At 46.3% G+C, this 20,781-nt stretch overlaps 1 protein-coding gene across 1 annotated transcript in view; it reads left to right on the forward strand.

Annotated features, from left to right (window-relative positions):
• LOC120056944 (protein Jade-1-like) overlaps positions 1 to 20,781 on the forward strand; it is a 230,211-nt gene that overhangs the window by 116,706 nt on the left and 92,724 nt on the right. The window contains exons 5-9 of the mRNA XM_039005244.1: positions 1,211 to 1,362; positions 9,095 to 9,306; positions 10,214 to 10,381; positions 17,043 to 17,159; positions 18,875 to 19,507. Coding sequence (XP_038861172.1) covers positions 1,211 to 1,362; positions 9,095 to 9,306; positions 10,214 to 10,381; positions 17,043 to 17,159; positions 18,875 to 19,507 — 1,282 coding nt within the window. The remainder of the gene's footprint in view (positions 1 to 1,210; positions 1,363 to 9,094; positions 9,307 to 10,213; positions 10,382 to 17,042; positions 17,160 to 18,874; positions 19,508 to 20,781) is intronic.

Raw genomic sequence — 20,781 nt, forward strand, 5'->3', positions numbered from 1 at the left:
TAAACAGCTGCCTCTGATTGGGAACAAATTCAGGCCACCATAGACATACATATGCCTAGACTTACCAACACCCCTAGATATACAAAAAACCCTAGATAATACAAAACAAGCATACCCACCCTCGTCACACCCTGACCTAACCAAAATAATACAGAAAACATAGATAACTAAGGTCAGGGCGTGACACTCTGGATAAGAGCATCTGCTAAATGACTAAAATGTTAAATGTACAATTATCACACCACTTCCTTTCACTCAAAGGTCATGATTTAATTACCAGGTGGAGGAGGTGACGAGGTGTTTGGCGTGCGTGAAAGAGTGTGTGTGTTTGTGTGCGCACTGATAGAACTGGAAAACCCCCGTGGGCTGGTTTGAGAACGTGTGTGTGTGTGTGTGTGTGTGTGTGTGTGTGTGTGTGTGTGTGTGTGTGTGTGTGTGTGTGTGTGTGTGTGTGTGTGTGTGTGTGTGTGTGTGTGTGTGTGTGTGTGTGTTGTGTCTGGACAGACACAACACAGGGCCTGTGCATTGGACAGAGGACAGGGCGGGTTGTTAGGGCTGGTCCGTCAGGGTTGTTTACTGTAGGCAGGTCATCAGGATGTCACTGGATGCATCCCATTTGGCACCCTATTCTCTATATAGTGCACTACTTTGACTAGAGGGACCTGGTCAAAAGTATTGCACTACAAGAAAATAGGGTGCCATTTGGGACGCATCCAGTGCCTGTGGCTAGGGAGAGTTGTTAGTGCTGGTCAATCAGGGTTGTCTGTCTAGGTCTGTCAGGAAGGTTGCCACTGTCTCAATGACACCCAAGTGATTATTTCAATGATGGCTCCTCAGAATGACACACTTACTGTGATGATGCTGCTGTGATGACCATCTGATGACTGCCGTAACCGGGGGTCTGTTTCTCGCTGTCTGATGCTTATCATGTCTGTGTGTGACATTTGTGTCTGCGCGTATGTGCGTGCGTGCGTATGTGCATGTGTGCGTGCACCTGTACCTGAATAAAGGAAGGATGATTAATGATGTATCCATGACTCTGACTGACTCACAAGTCCAAGCATCTGTTTGACCATATGTTTCTATCCTTAATGTACACGTTTCACTGCTTACTGTACACCTTTCACTGTTCACTGTACACGTTTCACTAAACTTAAAATATTTCAGTTCATGAAAGTGAAAAAAATACTTTGTTTTTCTGTGTTGACAGGATGCTACCAGAGGTGGGGCGTATCCCATTCTACTGGCCAGGGCAGGGCCGGGGGGGCATGAAGACCACCAATGAGCCCCACAGCCGCTATGACCTGGATGACATAGACGTGTCCTGGCTGGAGCTGGTTAACCTGGAGTTCAGAGAACTGGGTAAGAGACTTCTACTGAGTCCCAAATGGCACCCTGTGCACTATTTTTGACCAGGGCTCATAGGGCTCTAGTAAAAAGTTGTGCACTATATAGGGGAATAGGGTTGTATTTGAGATGCTACCCTCAAATCAACAACAGGACTTGATTAGCCTTTTGTTTTGTTACATCTGTTAATTTGAGCATTTAGGCTAGAATATGATGCAAGACTCACTCACTCACTCACTCACTCACTCACTCACTCACTCACTCACTCACTCACTCACTCACTCACTCACTCATTCACTCATTCACTCACTCACTCACTCACTCACTCACTCACTCACTCACTCATTCACTCATTCACTCACTCACTCACTCACTCACTCACTCACTCACTCACTCACTCACTCACTCACTCACTCACTCACTCACTCACTCACTCACTCATTCATCCCTATGCCACCTGCTTGAGGTAACAAATGCTTTCCCCTAGGTTTGTTTACTCTACTACTATCAGCGTTCTACATGCTGTTCTATGTCAATGTTCTTATAGTTTGACCATGTTACCACAGTATGACTGTACCACCTTGACTCCTATGTGTCACTCTGCCTCATCAATACTTTAAACTGCAGGCTCACACACACACAGTATTCCTCAATCCAACTTCACTACTCCACAGCTCTGTTTAATTGCCCCCACACGTCTGACCTATGATCCAGACGTCAGTTTTGGGGGTCAGAAGGGTGCACCTCTCTATTCTCTATGTCCACACAGAGGGATCTTCCCACTGTTGCGTCCTGGGTCTCTGCCAGTCACCCAACCACTCTCTGTCTATCTGGCCTAGACTACTGACAAGTGCTGACCCTGAAGATCTGTCTCTCCACATCGCAGATCCAGTTTATTTGCAATCTGATCTTGCGTTTATAGATTAGAAAAATAATTGCATTTTAAAATCACTCAGGCCCGGGTTTATTTACTCTGCTTTTTAAAAGATTATGAAATCGCCCCCCCCCCCCAATGTACGTTCAGTGTGTTCCAGCTGAAATGAGTTGCTTCTCATAACCCCAATGGCTAGACTAAACAAACACTTGCATTATTGTTGCTGGGTTATGAGGTCACATTGCAACACTGATAGGCTGAGATAGAAAAGATGAAGAGAATGCTTTCTTTCAATCTCTCTCTCATGTTCTCTCCCTCTACCAACATCCCTCTCCATTTATCTCTAGCTCTCATTCTCTCAGACACAGTTATGCATGTACATGCAGATGTTACGACTGAAATGTTTGTTCCTCGAGCCTCTCCCTATTTACAAGATGTAAATGTCAGAGGCTCAGAGGTTAACAGACAAGATGTAAATGTCATAGGCTCAGAAGTTAACGGATAACTAAACTCAGCTTCCTACTGGTTTGCTTTTAAAAAACAATCCGTCTCTAATCCCTGAAGACCGTATGTACAGTGCTGTGAAATAGTATTTGTCTTTTGCATATTTTTGATACTGAATGTTATCAGTTCTTCAACCAAAATCTAATATTAGATAAAGGAAACCTGAGTTGTCTAAAAAGGTAAACTTATACTACTAATGAAAGTAACAAGTAATTAAAGAACAGCAGTAAAATAACAATAGCGAGACCATACACAGGGGGGTACCAGTACAGAGTCAATGTGCGGGGGCACCGGTTAGTTGAGGTAATATGTACATGTAGGTAAAGTTATTAAAGTGACTATGCATAGATGATAACAACAGAGAGTAGCAGCTGTGTAAAGGGGGGGGGGGGTGCAAATAGTCTGGGTAGCCATTTGATTAGATGTTCAGGAGTCTTATGGCTTGGGGGTAGAAGCTGTTTAGAAGCCTCTTGGACCTATACATGGCGCTCTGGTACTGCTTGCCATGCGGTAACAGGGAGAACAGTCTATGACCAAGGTGGCTGAAGTCTTTGACAATTTTTAGGGCCTTCCTCTGACACCGCCTGGTGTAGAGGTCCTGGATGGCAGGAAGTTTGGCCCCAGTGATGTACTGGGCCGTACGCAGTACCCTCTGTAGTGCCTTGCGGTCGGAGGCCGAGCAGTTGCCATACCAGGCAGTGATGCAACCAGTCAGGATGCTCTCAATGGTGCAGCTGTAGAACCTTTTGAGGATCTGAGGACTCATGCCAAATCTTTTCAGTCTCCTGAGGAGGAATAGGTTTTGTTGTGCCCTCTTCACGACTGTCTTGGTGTGCTTGGACCATGTTCGTTTTTTGGTGATGTGGACACCAAGGAACTTGAAGCTCTCAACCTGCTCCACTACAGCCCTGTCGATGAGAATGAGGGCGTGCTCGGTCCTCTTTTTCTTGTAGCCCACAATCATCTCCTTTGTCTTGATCACGTTGAGGGAGAGGTTGTTGTCCTGGCACCACACGGCCAGGTCTCTGACCTCCTCCCTATAGGCTGTCTCGTCGTTGTCTGTGATCACTGTTGTGTCATCGGCAAACTTAATGATGTTGTTGGAGTCATGCCTGGCCGTGCAGTCATGAGTGAACAGGGAGTACAGGTAGGGACTGAGCACGCACCCCTGAGGGGCCCCTGTGTTGAGGATCAGCGTGACGGATGTGTTGTTACCTACCCTTACCACCTGGGGGCAGCCTGTCAGGAAGTCCAGGATCCAGTTGCAGAGGGAGGTGTTTAGTCCCAGGGTCCTTAGCTTATTGATGAGCTTTGAGGGCACTATGGTGTTGAACGCTGAGCTGTAGTCAATGAATAAAATTCTCACATAGGTGCAATAGAGATTGCATCATCTGTGGATCTGTTAGGGCGGTATGCAAGTTGGAGTGGGTTTAGGGTTTCTGGGATAATGGTGTTGTGAGCCATAACCAGCCTTCCAAAGCACTTCATGGCTACAGATGTGAGTGCTACGGGTCGGTAGTCATTTAGGCAGGTTACCTTAGTGTTCTTGGGCACAGGGACTATGGTGGTGTGCTTGAAACATGTTGGTATTACAGACTCGGACAGGGAGAGGTTGAAAATGTCAGTGAAGACACTTGCCAATTGGTCAGCGCATGCTCGCAGTACACGTCCTGGTAATCCGTCTGGCCCTGCGGCCTTGTGAATGTTGACCTGTTTAAAGGTCTTACTCACATCGGCTGTCTTCCGGAACAGCTGGTGCTCTCATGTATGTTTCAGTGTTATTTGCCTCGAAGCAAGAATATAAGTAGTTTACCTCGTCTGGTAGGCTTGTGTCACTGGGAAGCTCTCAGCTGTGCTTCCCTTTGTAGTCTGTAATGGTTTGCAAGCCCTGCCACATCCGATGAGCGTCAGAGCCGGTGTCGTACGATTCGATTTGACGCTTATTGGCGCTTTGCCTGTTTGATGGTTCGTCGGCGGGCATAGCGGGATTTCTTTTAAGCTTCCGGGTTAGACTCCCACTCCTTGAAAGCGGCAGCTCTAGCCTTTAGCTCAGTGCGGATGTTGCCTGTAATCCATGGCTTCTGGTTGGGGTATGTACGTACGGTCACTGTGGGGACGACATCATCGATGCACTTATTGATGAAGCCATTGACTGATGTGGTGTACTTCTCAATGCCATTGGATGAATCCCGGAACATGTTCCAGTCTATGCTAGCAAAACAGTCCTGTAGCTTAGCATCTGCTTCATCTGACCACATTTTTATTGATCAAGTCACTGGTGCTTCCTGCTTTAAGTTTTGCTTGTAAGCAGGATTTTCTTTTATTTAACCATGTAGGCCAGTTGAGAACAAGTTCTCATTTACAACTGCGACCTGGCCAAGATAAAGCAAAGCAGTGCGACAAAAACAACAACACAATAGAAAAATCTGTATACAGTGTGTGCAAATTAAGTAAGGAGGTAAGGCAATAAATAGGCCAATAGTGGCGAAGTAATCACAATTTAGCAATTGACACTGGAGTGATAAATGTGCAGATGAGGATGTGCAAGTTGAAATACTGGTGTACAAAAGAGCAGAAAAACAACAACAAATATGGTAATGAGGTAGGTAGTTGGTTGGATGGGCTATTTACAGATGGGCTGTGTACAGCTGCAGTGATCGGTAAACTGCTCTGACAGCTGACGCTTAAAATTAGTGAGGGAGCTATAAGTCTCCAAGTTACGTGATTTTTGCAATTCGTTCCAATCATTGGCAGCAGAGAACTGGAATGAAATGAGGCCAAAGTAAGTGTTGGCTTTGGGGATGACCAGTGAAATATATCTGCTGGAGCGTGTGCTACGGGTGGGTGTTGCTATGGTGACCAGTGAGCTGAGATAAGGCAGAGCTATACCTAGCAAAACTTATAGATGACCTGGAACCAGTGGGTTTGGCGATGAATATGCAGCGAGGACCAGCCAACGAGAGCATACAGGTCGCAGTGGTGGGTAGTATATGGGGCTTTGGTGACAAAACGGATGGCACTGTGATAGACTGCATCCAATTTGCTGAGTAGAGTGTTGGAGGCTAATATGTAAATGACATCGCCGAAGTCAAGGATCGGTAGGATAGTCAGTTTTACGAGGGGAAGTTTGGCAGCATGGTGAAGGAGGCTTTGTTGCGAAATAGGAAGCCAATTCTAGATTTAACTTTGGATTGAGATGCTTAACGTGAGTCTGGAAGGAGAGTTTATAGTCTAGCCAGACACCTAGGTATTTATAGTTGTCCACATATTCTAGGTCAGAACTGTCCAGAGTAGTGATGCTGGTCGGACGGGTGGGTGCGTTCAGCGATTTACTAGCATTTAAGAGCAGTTGGAGGCCGCGTTGAAGCTCGTTTGGAGGTTTGTTAACACAGTGTCCAAAGAAGGGCCAGATGTATACAGAATGGTGTCGTCTGCGTAGAGGTGGATCAAAGAATCCCCCGCAACAAGAGCGACATCATTGATATATACAGAGAAAAAAGTTGACCCGAGAATTGAATTCTGTGGTACCCCCATAGAGCCTGCCAGAGGTCCGGACAACAGGCCCTCCGATTTGACACACTGAACTCTATCTGAGAAGTAGTTAGTGAACCAGGCGAGGCAGTCATTAGAGAAACCAGGGCTGTTTAGTCTGCCGATAAGAATACGGTGATTGACAGAGTCAAACGCCTTGGCCAGGTCCATGAAGACGGCTGCACAGTACTGTCTTTTATCGATGGTGGTTATGATATCGTTTAGGACCTTGAGCGTGGCTGAGGTGCACCCGTGAGCAGCTCGGAAACCAGATTTCATAGTGGAGAAGCTACGGTGGGATTCGAAATGGTCGGTGATCTGTTTGTTCACTTGGATTTCGAAGACTCTAGAAAGGCAGGGCAGTGTCTCCCTCTTTGAAGAGGGGGATGACCGCGGCCGCTTTCCAATCTTTAGGAATCTCAGACGATACGAAAGAGACGTTGAACAGGCTAGTAATAGGGGTTGCAACAATAGTGGCGGATCATTTTAGGAAGAGAGGGTTCAGATTGTCTAGCCCAGCTGATGTTGGGGATCCAGATTTTGTAGCTCTTTCAGAACATCAGCTGTCTGGATTTGGGTGAAGGAGAAATGGTGGGGGCTTGGGCGAGTTGCTGCGGGGGGTGCAGAGCTGTTGGCTGGGGGTAGCCAGGTGGAAAGCATGGGCAGACGTAGAGAAATGCTTATTGAAATTCTCGATTATCGTGTATTTATCAGTGGTAACAGTGTTTCCTAGTCTCAGTGCAGTGGGCAGCTGGGAGGAGGTACTCTTATTCTCATGGACTTTACAGTGTCCCAAAACTTTTTGGAATTAGTGCTGCAGGATGCAAATTTCTGTTTGAAAAAGCTAGCCTTTTCTTTCCTATCTAACTGTGTGTATTGGTTCCTGACTTCCCTGAATATTTGCATATCGCGGGGACTATTCGATGCTAGTGCAGTACGCCACAGGGTGTTTTTGTCCTGGTCAAGGGCAGTCTAGTCTGGAGTGAATCAAGGGTTATATCTGTTCTTAGTTCTACATTTTTTGAAAGGGGTATGCTTATTTAAGATGGTGAGGAAAGCACTTTTAAAGAACAACCAGGCATCCTCTACTGACAGGATGAGGTCAATATCCTTCCAGGATACCCGGGCCAGGTCGATTAGAAAGGCCTGCTCGCTGAAGTGTTTTAGGGAGCGTTTGACAGTGATGAGGGTTGGTCGTTTGACTGCGGATCCATAACGGTTGCAGGCAATGAGGCAGTGATTGCTGAGATCCTGGTTGAAGACAGCAGAGGTGTATTTGGAGGGCAAGTTGGTCAGGATGATATCTATGAGGGTGCCCATGTTTCCGGATTTGGGGTTGTACCTGGTAGGTTTTTTGATCATTTGTTTGAGATTAAGGGCATCCAGCTTAGATTGTAGGACGGCCGGGGTGTTAAGCATATCCCAATTTAGGTCACCTAGCACCTAGCGAACTCTGACGATAGATGGGGGGCAATCAATTCACATATGGTGTCCAGGGCACAGCTGGGAGCTGAGGGGGGTCTATAACAAGCGGCAACAGTGAGGGACTTATTTCTGGAGAGATGGTTCTTTAAAAGTAGAAGTTCGAACTGTTTGGGCATAGACCTGGATAGTATGACAAAACTCTGCAGGCTATCTCTACAGTAGATTGCAATTAGCAGTTCTGTCTTGACGGAAAATGTTGTATTTGGGGATGGAAATTTCGGAATGTTTGGTGGCCTTCCTAAGCCAGGATTCAGAAATGGCTAGGGCATTAGAATCAGGAGGATAAAATGATGGTCAGATTTGATTCGCAAATGGATTGCGAGGGAGAGCTTTGTATGCATCTCTGTGTGTGGAGTAAAGGTGGTCCAGAGTTTTTTTCCCTTCTGGTTGCACATTTAACATGCTGAAAGAAATTTGATGAGACGGATTTAAGTTTCCCGGCTACTAGGAGCGCTGCCTCTGGGTGAGTGTCTTCCTGTTTGCTTATGGCGGAATACAGCTCATTCAGTGCGGTCTTAGTGCCAGCATCAGTGTGTGGTGGTATGTAGACAGCTACGAAAAATACAGATGAATACTCTCTAGGTAGATAGTGTGGTCTACAGCTTATCATGAGATACTCTACCACAGGCAAGCAAAACCTCGAGACTTTCTTAGATATCGTGCACAACTACAGGAAGCATTTGGTTGTAGTCATTGCAGCTAAAGGTGGCACAACCAGTTATTGAGTGTAAGGGGGCAATTACTTTTTCACACAGGGGAATTGGGTATTTCATAACTTTGTTAAATAAATAAAATGAGTGTCTATTTTTTGGGTTATTTGTAAAACCTAGGTTCCTTTTATCTAATATTAGATTTTGGTTGAAGATCTGATATCATTCAGTACAAAAAATATGCTAAATGTAATCCATGACAGGCCTTTTACCAGTACTTATAAGATTTTGGCTGCATTTACACAGGCAGTCCAATTCTGATCTTTGGCCCAATTTATTGCCAAGTAATTTGATCTGATTGGTCAAAAGATAAGTTAAGTGGCAAAAGATCAGAATGCAGCCTTGGTCTGACACATTGACAGTTGCTTTTGTTTGTGGCAATTTGACGTACAAGATACATTTATAGCCAGGGTTTAATAGTACAAAATGTTCAGCAAACGAATGAGCACAGCGCAAGACACGTGTCAATCAGATATAGATTTCCATATGTGATAAGGGTTACAGCTAGCCATGTGACTAGCTGTGACCCTTAACTAGACGCTCTGTCCTTCTCTCCCAAACGTATAATAGACCGACTCTGACCCATGTCCCAAACCAGTGTCTGACACTGACCCACCTCTCTCTCCTTCCCTCCCTCCCTCAGCGCTGCCGGAGCTGGACGAGCTGACCATGGAGCGTGTGCTGGTGGAGCTGGAGAGCCAGTGTGAGGAGAACATGCAGCAGGCCATCGAGACGGAGGAGGGCCTGGGCATCGAGTACGACGAGGATGTGGTGTGTGACGTGTGCCGGTCCCCAGAGGGAGAGGATGGCAACGAGATGGTCTTCTGTGACAAGTGCAACATCTGCGTACATCAGGTACAGGGAGGGGTGGCGGTGGAGGTGGGATGTTTTGCTGGGTGAAGAGGACGGGACAAGTAGATGTTCTAGGGGTGTTAACAGTGTCTTCTCGTTGGAAGAGGGTGTAAGGGAATAGAGGGGGAAATACTTTTGGTCGTATTGAGGGTGTTTTGTTTGGGATCAGGAGCGATTGGGGATGGGGGGATTTGTAGTTCTTTGGGGTCATGACAAGAAGGACAAAGGTGTTAATTGGGGATTATTTATAGTTACGTGGAGAAACTGGATACTATACTCTTCTTCCTTTGACTCTTTACCTCCTTCAACTGTCAGATCTTACAGAAAATAGGCCATCATTGTTAATAAGAATTTGTTCTTAACTGACTTGCCTTGTTAAGTAAAGGTTAAATAAAAAATTCCCTGTTATTGGAATTAAAATATTATTCTGAGTTTTTGAGTTTTTGACAGTAAGAAAAATACACCCAAGAAATAGACCCATCGACCTCGTTTTAGTTTTTCAGACTGCTGTTCTTTTATTGGGTCTAATGGCGTTAATTGGTTTCACAATTCTCTGGCAGTCATACAGCTCTCAACCTCCTCTGTTCAACGCTGTTTCGAAATGTTTGAAAATAGTTCCTCGTCCCTTTTTCCTTCCCCTGCCACCCTCTTCTCTGTCTCCCCCCCTCTCCCTCTCCTGCTCTGTCTCCTCCCCCTCTCCTGTCTCCTCCCCCTCTCCTGTCTCCTCCCACTCTCCTGTCTCCTCCCCCTTTCTCCTATTTCCTCCCCCTTTCTCCTGTCTCCTCCCCCTCTCTCTCGTCTCCTCTCTCTCCTCCGTCTCCTCCCCCCTCTCCCTCTCCTCCTCTGTCTCCTCCCCCTCTCCTCCTCCTCCTCTCTCCTTTTCCTCCCTCACCCCTCTGTCTCTCCCCAGGCGTGTTATGGGATCCTGAAGGTCCCACAGGGGAGCTGGCTGTGCCGAACCTGTGCCCTAGGGGTGCAACCCAAATGCCTGCTGTGCCCCAAGAGAGGCGGAGCCCTGAAGCCCACCCGCAGTGGAACCAAGTGGGTCCATGTCAGCTGTGCCTTATGGATCCCCGAGGTGAGCCCACTGAACACACACACATATGTGCACCCACACACATGCACACACAAATATGTAAACACACACATCTCAGTTCACTGGTCACGATGGCAACACCCACCCGTAGCACGCGCTCCAGCAGGTGTATCTCACTGATCATCCCTAAAGCCAAAACCTCATTTGGCCGCCTTTCCTTCCAGTTCTCTGCTGCCTGCGACTGGAACGAATTGCAAAAATCTCTGAAGTTGGAGACTTTTATCTCCCTCAACAACTTTAAACATCTGCTATCTGAGCAGCTAACCGATCGCTGCAGCTGTACATAGTCCATCGGTATATAGCCCACCCAATTTACCTACCTCATCCCCATACTGTTTTTATTTATTTACTTTTCTGCTCTTTTGCACACCAGTATCTCTACTTGCACATGATCATCTGATGATTTATCACCCCAGTGTTAATCTGCTAAATTGTAATTATTCGCTCCTATGGCCTATTTATTGCCTACCTCCTCATGCCTTTTGCACACATTGTATATAGATTCTCTTTTTTTTCTTTTTTCCCCCTACTATGTTATTGACTTGTTTATTGTTTACTCCATGTGTAACTCTGTGTTGTTGTCTGTTCACACTGCTATGCTTTATCTTGGCCAGGTCGCAGTTGCAAATGAGAACTTGTTCTCAACTAGCCTACCTGGTTAAATAAAGGTGAAATAAAAAATAAATAAAAATTATACACATGCACTCACACTCAAGCACGCAGCATACATGCAGTGCCTTCAGAAAGTATTCATTCCCCTTGACTTCTTCCACATTTTGTTGTGTTACAGCCTGAATTCAACATGGATTCAATGTTGTTGTTTTTTCACCCATCTACACACAATAACCCATAATTACAAAGTACATTTTTCGCAAATGTATTGAAAATTAAATACAGAAATATCTAATTCACATACAGTACCAGTCAAAAGTTTGGACACACCTACTCATTCAAGGGTTTTTCTTTATGTGCAAAGCTGTCGTCAAGGCAAAGGGTGGCTACTTTGAAGAATCTCAAATATAAAATATTTGGATTTGTTTAACACTTTTTGGGGGTTACTACATGATTCCATATGTGTTATTTCATAGTTTTGATGTCTTCACTATTATTCTACAATGTAGAAAATAGTAAAAATAAAGAAAAACCCTTGAATGACTAGGTGTGTCCAAACTTCTGACACGCCTGAGTCAATATATCTTAGAATCACCTTTGGCAGCGATTACAGCTGTGAGTCTTTCTGTGTAAGTCTCTAAGAGCTTTGCACAATATGTGCACATTGTCCTTGAAAAAAAATCCTCTAAGCAAGACTCGGAAGTGCAAAATAAAGTATTTACATTTTTTATTTAACTAGGCAGTTCAGTTAATTCTTATTTACAATGACGGCCGACCCCGGCCAAACCCTACCCTAACCCGGACGACTCTGGGCCAATTGTGCGCCTCCCTATGGGACTCCCGATCACGGCCGGTTGTGATACAGCCCGGGATCGAACCCGGGTCTGTAGTGATGTCTCTAGCACTGCGATGCAGTGCCTTAGACCGCTGCGCCACTCAGGATCCCTTTTTTTGTAAGTCTGACGCAAACACTTTCCATTGATTTGTTATTTCAACAAAGGAGATGATCATGGACTTCAGGAAACAGCAGAGGGAGCAGCCCCCTATCTACATTGACAGGACAGTAGTGGAGAGGGTGGAAAGTTTTAAGTTCCTCGGCATACATATCACGGACAAACTGAAATGGTCCACCCACACAGACAGCGTGGTGAAGAAGGCGCAGCAGCGCCTCTTCAACCTCAGGAGGCTGAAGAAATTCGGCTTGTCACCAAAAGCACTCACAAACTTCTACAGATGCACAATCAAGAGCATCCTGTCGGGCTGTATCACCGCCTGGTACGGCAACTGCTCCGCCCACAACCGTAAGGCTCTCCAGAGGGTAGTGAGGTCTGCACAAAGCATCACTGGAGGCAAACTACCTGCCCTCCAGGACACCTACACCACCCGATGTCACAGGAAGGCCATAAAGATCATCAAGGACAACAACCACCCGAACCACTGCCTGTTCACCCCGCTATCATCCAGAAGGCGAGGTCAGTACAGGTGCATCAAAGCAGGGACCGAGAGACTGAAAAACAGCTTCTATCTCAAGGCCATCAGACTGTTAAACAGCCACCACTAACATCGAGTGGCTGCTGCCAACATACTGACTCAACTCCAGCTCACTTTAATAATGGAAATTGATGGAAATTGATAAAAAAATGTATCACTAGCACTTTAAACAATGCCACTTAATATAATGTATATGTATATACTGTACTCTATATCATCTACTGCATCTTGCCATCTTTATGTAATACATGTATCACTAGCCACTTTAAACTATGCACTTTTATGTTTACATACCCTACATTACTCATCTCATATGTATATACTGTACTCGATACCATCTACTGCATCTTGCCTATGCCGTTCTGTACCATCACTCATTCATATATCTTTATGTACATATTCTTTATCCCTTTACACTTGTGTTTATAAGGTAGTAGTTGTGGAATTGTTAGGTTAGATTACTTGTTGGTTATTACTGCATTGTCGGAACTAGAAGCACAAGCATTTCGCTACACTCGCATTAACATCTGCTAACCATGTGTATGTGACAAATAAAATTTGATTGATTTGATTTTTGATTTTTCTAAATTCCAAACTGTAACTAGGCCACACAGGAACATTTAATGTCGTCTTGGTAAGCAATGCCAGTGTATGTTTGGCTTTATGTTTTAGGTTATTGTTCTGCGGAAGGTGAATTTGTCTCCGTGTCTGTTGGAAAGAAGACTGAACCAGGTTTTCCTCTAGGATTTTGCCTGTGCTTAGCTAAAATACTCCCCAGTCCTTGCCGATGACAAGCATACCCATAACATGATGCAGGCACTACCATGCTTGAAAATATGAAGTGTGGTACTCAGTAATGTGTTGTTGGATTTGATCCAAACATAACGCTTTGTATTCAGGACAAAGTTAATTTCTTAGCAATTTTACTAGTGCCTTATTGCAAACAGGATGAATGTTTGGAATATTTTGTTTTTGTACAGGCTTCCTTCTTTTCACTTTGTCATTTAGGTTAGTATTGTGGAGTAATTACAATTGTTGATCCATCCTCAGTTTTCTCCTATCACAGCCAGTAAACGCTGAACATTTTAAGTCACCATTGGCTTCATGGTTTCCTTCCTCTCCAGCAACTGACTTAGGAAGGAAGCCTGTATCTGTTGTAGTGACTGGGTGTATTGATACACCATCCAAAGTGGAATTAATATGGATTTATTAATTTAAAATATATGTATATGTATTTAACCTTTATTTAACTAGACAAGTCAGATATACTGAACAAAAATATAAACACAACATGCAACAATTTCAAAGATTTTAATGAGTTACAGTTCATATAAGGAAATTAGTAATTTGAAATAAATAAATTAGGCCATAATCAATGGATTTCACATGACTTGGCAGGGACACAGCCATGGATGGGCCTGGGAGGGCATAGACCCACCCACTTGTGAGCCAGGCCCAGCCAATCAGAATGAGTTTTTCCCTCAAAAGGGCTTTATTACAGACACTTGTGAGCTAAAGGTGAAAACCTTTCCTACGAGTATAATTATGTTATTTATTGATTGGCTATGGCTTTGCAGAAGCCGCACTGCTTCTTGACACAATGCCCACTTACCCCGGAAGCCAGCCGCACCAATGTGTCGGAGGAAACACTGTGCCCGGCCTGCCACAGGAGTCGCTAGTGCACAATGGGACAAGGACATCCCTGCCGGCCAAACCCTCCCCTAACCCGGACGACGCTGGGCCAATTGTGCGCCGCCACATGGGTCTCCTGGTCGCGGCCGGCTGCGACAGAGCCTGGACTTGAACCCAGAAACTCTAGATCCAGGAATGATTCACATATATGCAGATACACACACTCCCACTTCCACACAGACAAGCGCACACACACTTTGAGCATCAACATTACGGGGACATTAAGACTAACGTGCTCTTAGACCTGCTTCTCAAACCGGCGTTAAGAGCTTAGAACCCAGTTAATGAAGTGCCATTCGGGGTCCTGAAACCTTTTAGTAATAATTGTATTTAACAATACCAGTATCGCGATACTCAGAGGTATCGTAGCAAGGAAAGAAAACATGAAGTGGACTGAATTTCCTCAAGGGAAACATTCCTAATGTTGGAAACAGGCAACCTTATGTTGTCACCCAGAATCACATGTTGCTTTAACAAGCTATAGCACACAAATTATGTTATATACAGCAGGTTTTTTAATCACCAAAGAGTTTAGTCTGCTTTGTGTTTTCATCTTTTGCTTGGGAAAATCTGGTCTCTTAGTATCTCAATACTGGTATCGTGACAACCCTAGTTTGTTTTACTTCCCCGCCAACTTCTTTAAATATAAATTAATTATTGCTGCTGCGGTCTCTCTCTCAGCACTAAAGACACATGCAACAAGGTGTAAGTTAATAAGATATCTTCGCGGAGATGGGAATTTGACAGGTGTGAAGTGTGAGAGCGGCTTTCAGCGCTCACCTTTTGGTTCAGACTCCTTCTGGCAGTCATACAGGCTGAGGCTTTGACTGTGTCACTCAGAGGGTCCGGCTACAGCTGAGGCTGCATCTCACTTAGTCTTCAAAATCACTAACCTCCCTCCCTGCAGCTCTGTGACTCTCTCAGCAGCCCTCCAAACCCCCTCCTCATAAAAAAGGTCAACTTAAATGTCTGCCTTTTCATTTGATTTCCTCCTCATTTCCAGTTGTCACTTTAAATGAAAGCTTTTCATCGCCTTTTGGAAATATAAACTAATTGGAGCCGGGATGAGCGGAAGGAGTGATTTGAAAAGCACCACAAACACACACACGCACACTCAAAGAAAGTCTCACACACACACACACACACACTCAGAGAAAGTCACACACACACTCAAAGACAAACACACACACAGAGAAAGTCACACACACACTCAAAGACAAACACACACACAGAGAGAGAAAGACACACTCCGAAAGAGACACAGTTCTTTAAAGCTGAAAACGCTTGGATATCCTAATCAAGAGAGGACAAAAGTGAGGCATGGAAAGGAATTAGGGTGCTGCCTGCGGCGGAGCGAGGGATCACAGTCCTCCACTCTGTGTGAAATGCCTGGTTCAATGGTTGCAGTCAGAATGGGGAGGATTCACACAGCATTTCATGGATTGTCAGGGAAAGGATGGGATGGAGGATTTCAGGATTGTCAGGGAGAGGAGGGGATGTCAGGATTGTCAGGGAGAAGACAGGATGTCAGGATTGTCAGGGAGAGGAGAGGAGGGAGGATGTCAGGATTGTCAGGGAGAGGAGAGGATGTCAGGATTGTCAGGGAGAGGAGAGGATGTCAGGATTGTCAGGCCGAGGAGAGGATGTCAGGATTGTCAGGGAGAGGAGAGGATGTCAGGATTGTCAGGGAGAGGAGAGGATGTCAGGATTGTCAGGCCGAGGAGAGGATGTCAGGATTGTCAGGGAGAGGAGAGGATGTCAGGATTGTCAGGGAGAGGAGAGGATGTCAGGATTGTCAGGGAGAGGAGAGGATGTCAGGATTGTCAGGCCGAGGAGAGGATGTCAGGATTGTCAGGGAGAGGAGAGGATGTCAGGATTGTCAGGGAGAGGAGAGGATGTCAGGATTGTCAGGGAGAGGAGAGGAGAGGAGAGGATGTCAGGAATGTCTGGATGTTATTAGGGCTGGACATGCTTCTACACCTGCATTGCTTGCTGTTTGGGGTTTTAGGCTGGGTTTCTGTACAGCACTTTGAGCTGATGTAAGAAGGGCTTTATAAATACATTTGATTTGATTTGACATGAAGGGTGAGGCTTACAGTGTCACAATTCCAATAGTGGTGATGAAGGAGTCAGGCGCAGAGAGCAGGGTAGTGAGTAGCAAGTGGATTTAAATAGTCCAAAAAGATATATAAAGAGACGGCTACGCCACACATCCAAGGGCGCGTCAAGTACAGTCCAAAACAAACAGGACAAAATCCACAGGGAACAGACACCACAAGAAAAATACGACACCACAAACAGAAAAACAAGCCCGCACAAAAGTCGGCGGGCCAACTGGGTTTAAATAACCCACAATAAACCTAAACACAAAACAGGTGCAACAAATCAGAAAAGGGGATCGGTGGCAGCTAGTAGGCCGGAGACGACGACCGCCGAGCGCCGCCCGAACGGGAAGAGGCACCATCTTCGGCGGGATTCGTAACATACAGAAAGTATTTTCAGAGAGGAATATGAATGTGGGGGAATAAATATCTGAGCCTGTCGGGAAGGGAAGGGCACTTCAGGAGAGCACAGTACTGGGTCTAGAAATACTCAGCATGCAGAATACCGTCTTTATCCTGATGGTCATATAGACTATATAAAGAAAACATGAAATTCAATCAATTCAGTAAAAGAACCGCTTACAATCTGTATTAAAGTCTGAACCACAGTGCCTGATAAGTATCTATACAAACTCTGAACACTCCTCTGGGAACCCTATACATGTACGTGATGTGACTGTCTGTATGAACGTCTCGTAAGACACATCTGTGTTGACATTGTGCGTGTGTGTGTGTGTGGTATCCAGGTGAGTATAGGCTGTCCAGAGAAGATGGAGCCCATTACTAAGGTGTCCCACATTCCCGCCAGCCGCTGGGCCCTGTCCTGCAGCCTGTGTCGAGAACACACGGGCACCTGCATACAGGTGATATATACATACATACATACACACACACACACACTAGGGCTAGGAATAGCCAGGGACCTCACAATACGATATCACGATACTTAACACTCACACTCCAGTAACACCTTTTCAATTAAGTGTGTCAGTGCACCTTCGGCTGTTAAAGATGCCCTGAAGGTGTGAAAATGAATTCCTCATTAGCGGCACATATCATCATAAACGGTTCATATTAAAATACCAGTACATTTGGCTTGAACACATAGGACTTAGAGAGATAGCAGGTGATGTTTCTCAGAAAGAATCAGCACGTCCCCTGATGTCAAGCTGTGCTCGTTTGACACCAAACAACTGAAACCGGTTGCACTAACTAACCACACGTGTTGAATCACTGTCTGACAAATGATGATTTCATGTTTTATTGGTGGATTATTAGATTCATATACTAATAAGTTATGATGTAGCTCATCAATAATGTGTCCCTGATGGCTGCTTTAATTAGTGTACTATATAGGGAATAGGGTGCCATTTGGGATCTACACTAAGGATCTGGTACTCCCATAACGTTGGCATTAAGGTGATGAGGTCTAGTAAGTTTACAGTAAAGCATCAGAGCGTGTACAGTATCAGTATCCTCTATCCACCAGACAGACCGTCATATATTTGGACTGGAGAGAACTACTTCCATTTAATGTCTAGCGGCAGACAATGCTAGTCAGCTGCAGGCTGAAGAGTTGAGGAATAGTGATTTCCAGTTGTGGCTTCTCTCTCCTCGTCATGGCAGACAGAACCGGAGGGGCTCCAAACCCTCAGGAGAGAGACAGCCACTGAGATAAGTGGGATATTCTACTGTGACGGGGGGAGGGAAGGAGAGATGGCGAGAAAGAATGGGTTGGAATGGGAAGAGGACTGAGTCGGAGCGAAGTGGGCTCCTCTCTGCCTATGTAGAGAGTGAAGGAAAGAGACAGATGCCACAAATGGCATCCTATTCCCTACATAGTGCACTACTTCGTGAGTTAGGCCTCTGTAGTGCACTATATAGAGTACCATTTGGGACGCAGTCCTTGAGCATGCTTGTCATTGTCATCCCAGGCCCTTAGAAAATGTAGGCCTCTGATGGACTGGAAAACACTACTAGCCTCCCTTCCCTCCCCCATCCCTCCTCCCCATCCCTCCTTCCCCCCATCCCTCCTTCCCCACATCCCTCCTTCCCCGCATCCCTCCTTCCCCCATCCCTCCTTCCCCCCATCCCTCCTTCCCCCATCCCTCCTCCCCCCATCACATCATGGGACCAGTCTGAGGTTTGAAATGGATAGGCCTGAGGAAAGGCAAGAACAGAGGTTTGATTTTAGACTGGTTGTTATGAGGGCGGTACAGACAGATCAGGGTTTGTGACAATATGGGAACCAATGTTTGTTTTGACCGTGTTGCCCACAGGACAAGAGCGCCTGTCTGTCTGGGATAGACCAGACAGAGGCAGACGGTTAGAAGAAGTTTTCCAGAACAGACATTTCTCTGAACACATTCTTTGTCACGCACACTGTGGTGGCAGAGGAAGGAGTTGTGACAGTGTTGCTTAGCAATCATTAACACGTTTCTGTTTGTGTGAGGCAAACATCAGAGAGAAACTATTGTTGTGACTGTGTACCTTGTCATCTTTATGTGTTTAACAATTCTTGAGCAGTGTTGATGTGACTCATATGTAAATATGTAACTCTCCTCCCTCCATCCCCCAGTGCTCCATGCCCTCCTGTATTGTGGCCTTCCATGTGACCTGCTCGTTTGACCACGGCCTGGAGATGCGTACCATCCTGGCTGAGAACGACGAGGTGCGCTTCAAATCATACTGCCTGGAGCACAGCAGCACTACCGGCAACAGTAACCACGCTGCCGCTGTCGCCGGCAACAGTAACCATACCAACGCCATGACCGGTAACAGTAACCACACCAACGGCGCCCACTGCTCTGGTGCCAGCAGCAAAACGGACTGGGCCGGACACGGCAACGAGCACAGAGCCAATGCCGGGCCGGAACACCACCAAGCGGCCAGCGAGCTGCCACCTGTGGAGCGTCCAGACCGGGACCAGATGGAGAGGGAGAAGGCCAGCCAGCGCAAACAGAAACTACAGGAGCTGGAGGACAAGTTCTACCACCTGGTGGACCCCAAAGACGTGGCGGAGAGCCTGGGCCTGCCGGACGCCCACGTGGACTTCCTGTACCAGTTTTGGAAGCTGAGGAGGAAGTCCAACTTCAACCGTCCGCTGGTGACGCTGAAAAGAGACGAGGTAGATAACCTGGCGCAGCAAGAGCAGGACGTGCTGTACCGACGCCTCAAACTGTTCACACACCTACGCCAGGACCTAGAGAGGGTGAGTGGCTGGCTGGGCCGGGGAGTTTGTGTTAGTGTGTGGATTGATTGATGTTGTAATGATGTGTATGTGTGTTGCTCTGCCTGTCCATCCTGTATGGTTTACAAAATCCATTCTGCCTGGGTCATTAATTGAGCAAACATTGAAAAGTCTTAATGGCTGAATGATGTTTCAGTACTATGACTCATCCACATACAGTTCGGTCCTAGCTCCTCTGAGAATCTGTCCGTCATGTAGTTTGACTGAGTCCAGGGGTATCCTGCCCTATCCTGTTTCCTCAGGATGCCCCATGCAGCGTCCCCATAGAAAACACTCTGGGCTCCACCAGTTAAGGCTGTAATACAGTATGTTGTGTGAAGCAGAGTAGAGTGGAGGGAGGCAGGCAGCTAACCAGGTCCAAATGGCTGATTTAATTAAACCGGTTGGAGATGGAGGCTGAGCAGGGCAGTCACACTCAGTAGTCCCCTGGGCCACACACACTGCACCCACACCCTCTGTGGTAGAGCTCTGCTATTTGACCTGAGCCCGACCGGCCCCAACACTACATCGGGTTAGGGCTGGGTAGGGCCTGTTTTTGTCATCAATAACTAGGCTACTGGTAGGCCTCAGGTATCACTAAATTGATCACTAACATTTTGAAGCTGAGCCATTTGCTCGTGCTCTGCTGCGCAGTACAGTCACATCTGACTAAGATCATAATGTGGTGTCAGAAGTGCTTCAACCTCGTCAAATATAAGACAATAGAGATTATTTCACAGAAAATAATAATGTTGCTTGAGTTTTGTCTGTGACGAAAGTAGCTTACAGCTCACTGCTCTCTCCTTTCTTCGATGAGCAGAGCCGCCCAAGAGCTGCCTGAGCCGTTGCTATGGCTACTCACTGACTCAGAGACACCATGAGCAGAGTGCATGCAGAGCGAGCTGCCTGCACGCATGGAGCGAGTGCCTGCACACATGGAGCTGCCTGCACGCTTGGAGCGAGTGACAGTTATTTCTGATTTTGGGTTTCGGCAGGGCTTTAAATTTGGCAGAAGCAATCGGGCCTGGGTAGGGTAGGGCCTGAATGTCGGGCCTGGATAGGGTAGGGCCTGAATGTCGGGCCTGGGTAGGGTAGGGCCTGAATGTCGGGCCTGGGTAAGGTAGGGCCTGAATGTCGGGCCTGGGTAGGGTAGGGCCTGAATGTCGGGCCTGGGTAAGTTAGGGCCTGAATGTCGGGCCTGGGTAGGGTAGGGCCTGAATGTCGGGCCTGGGTAGGGTAGGGCCTGAATGTCGGGC

Source organism: Salvelinus namaycush, chromosome 12 (genome assembly GCF_016432855.1).
Source record: "Salvelinus namaycush isolate Seneca chromosome 12, SaNama_1.0, whole genome shotgun sequence".
In the NCBI taxonomy this organism is placed as follows: Eukaryota; Metazoa; Chordata; class Actinopteri; order Salmoniformes; family Salmonidae; genus Salvelinus; species Salvelinus namaycush.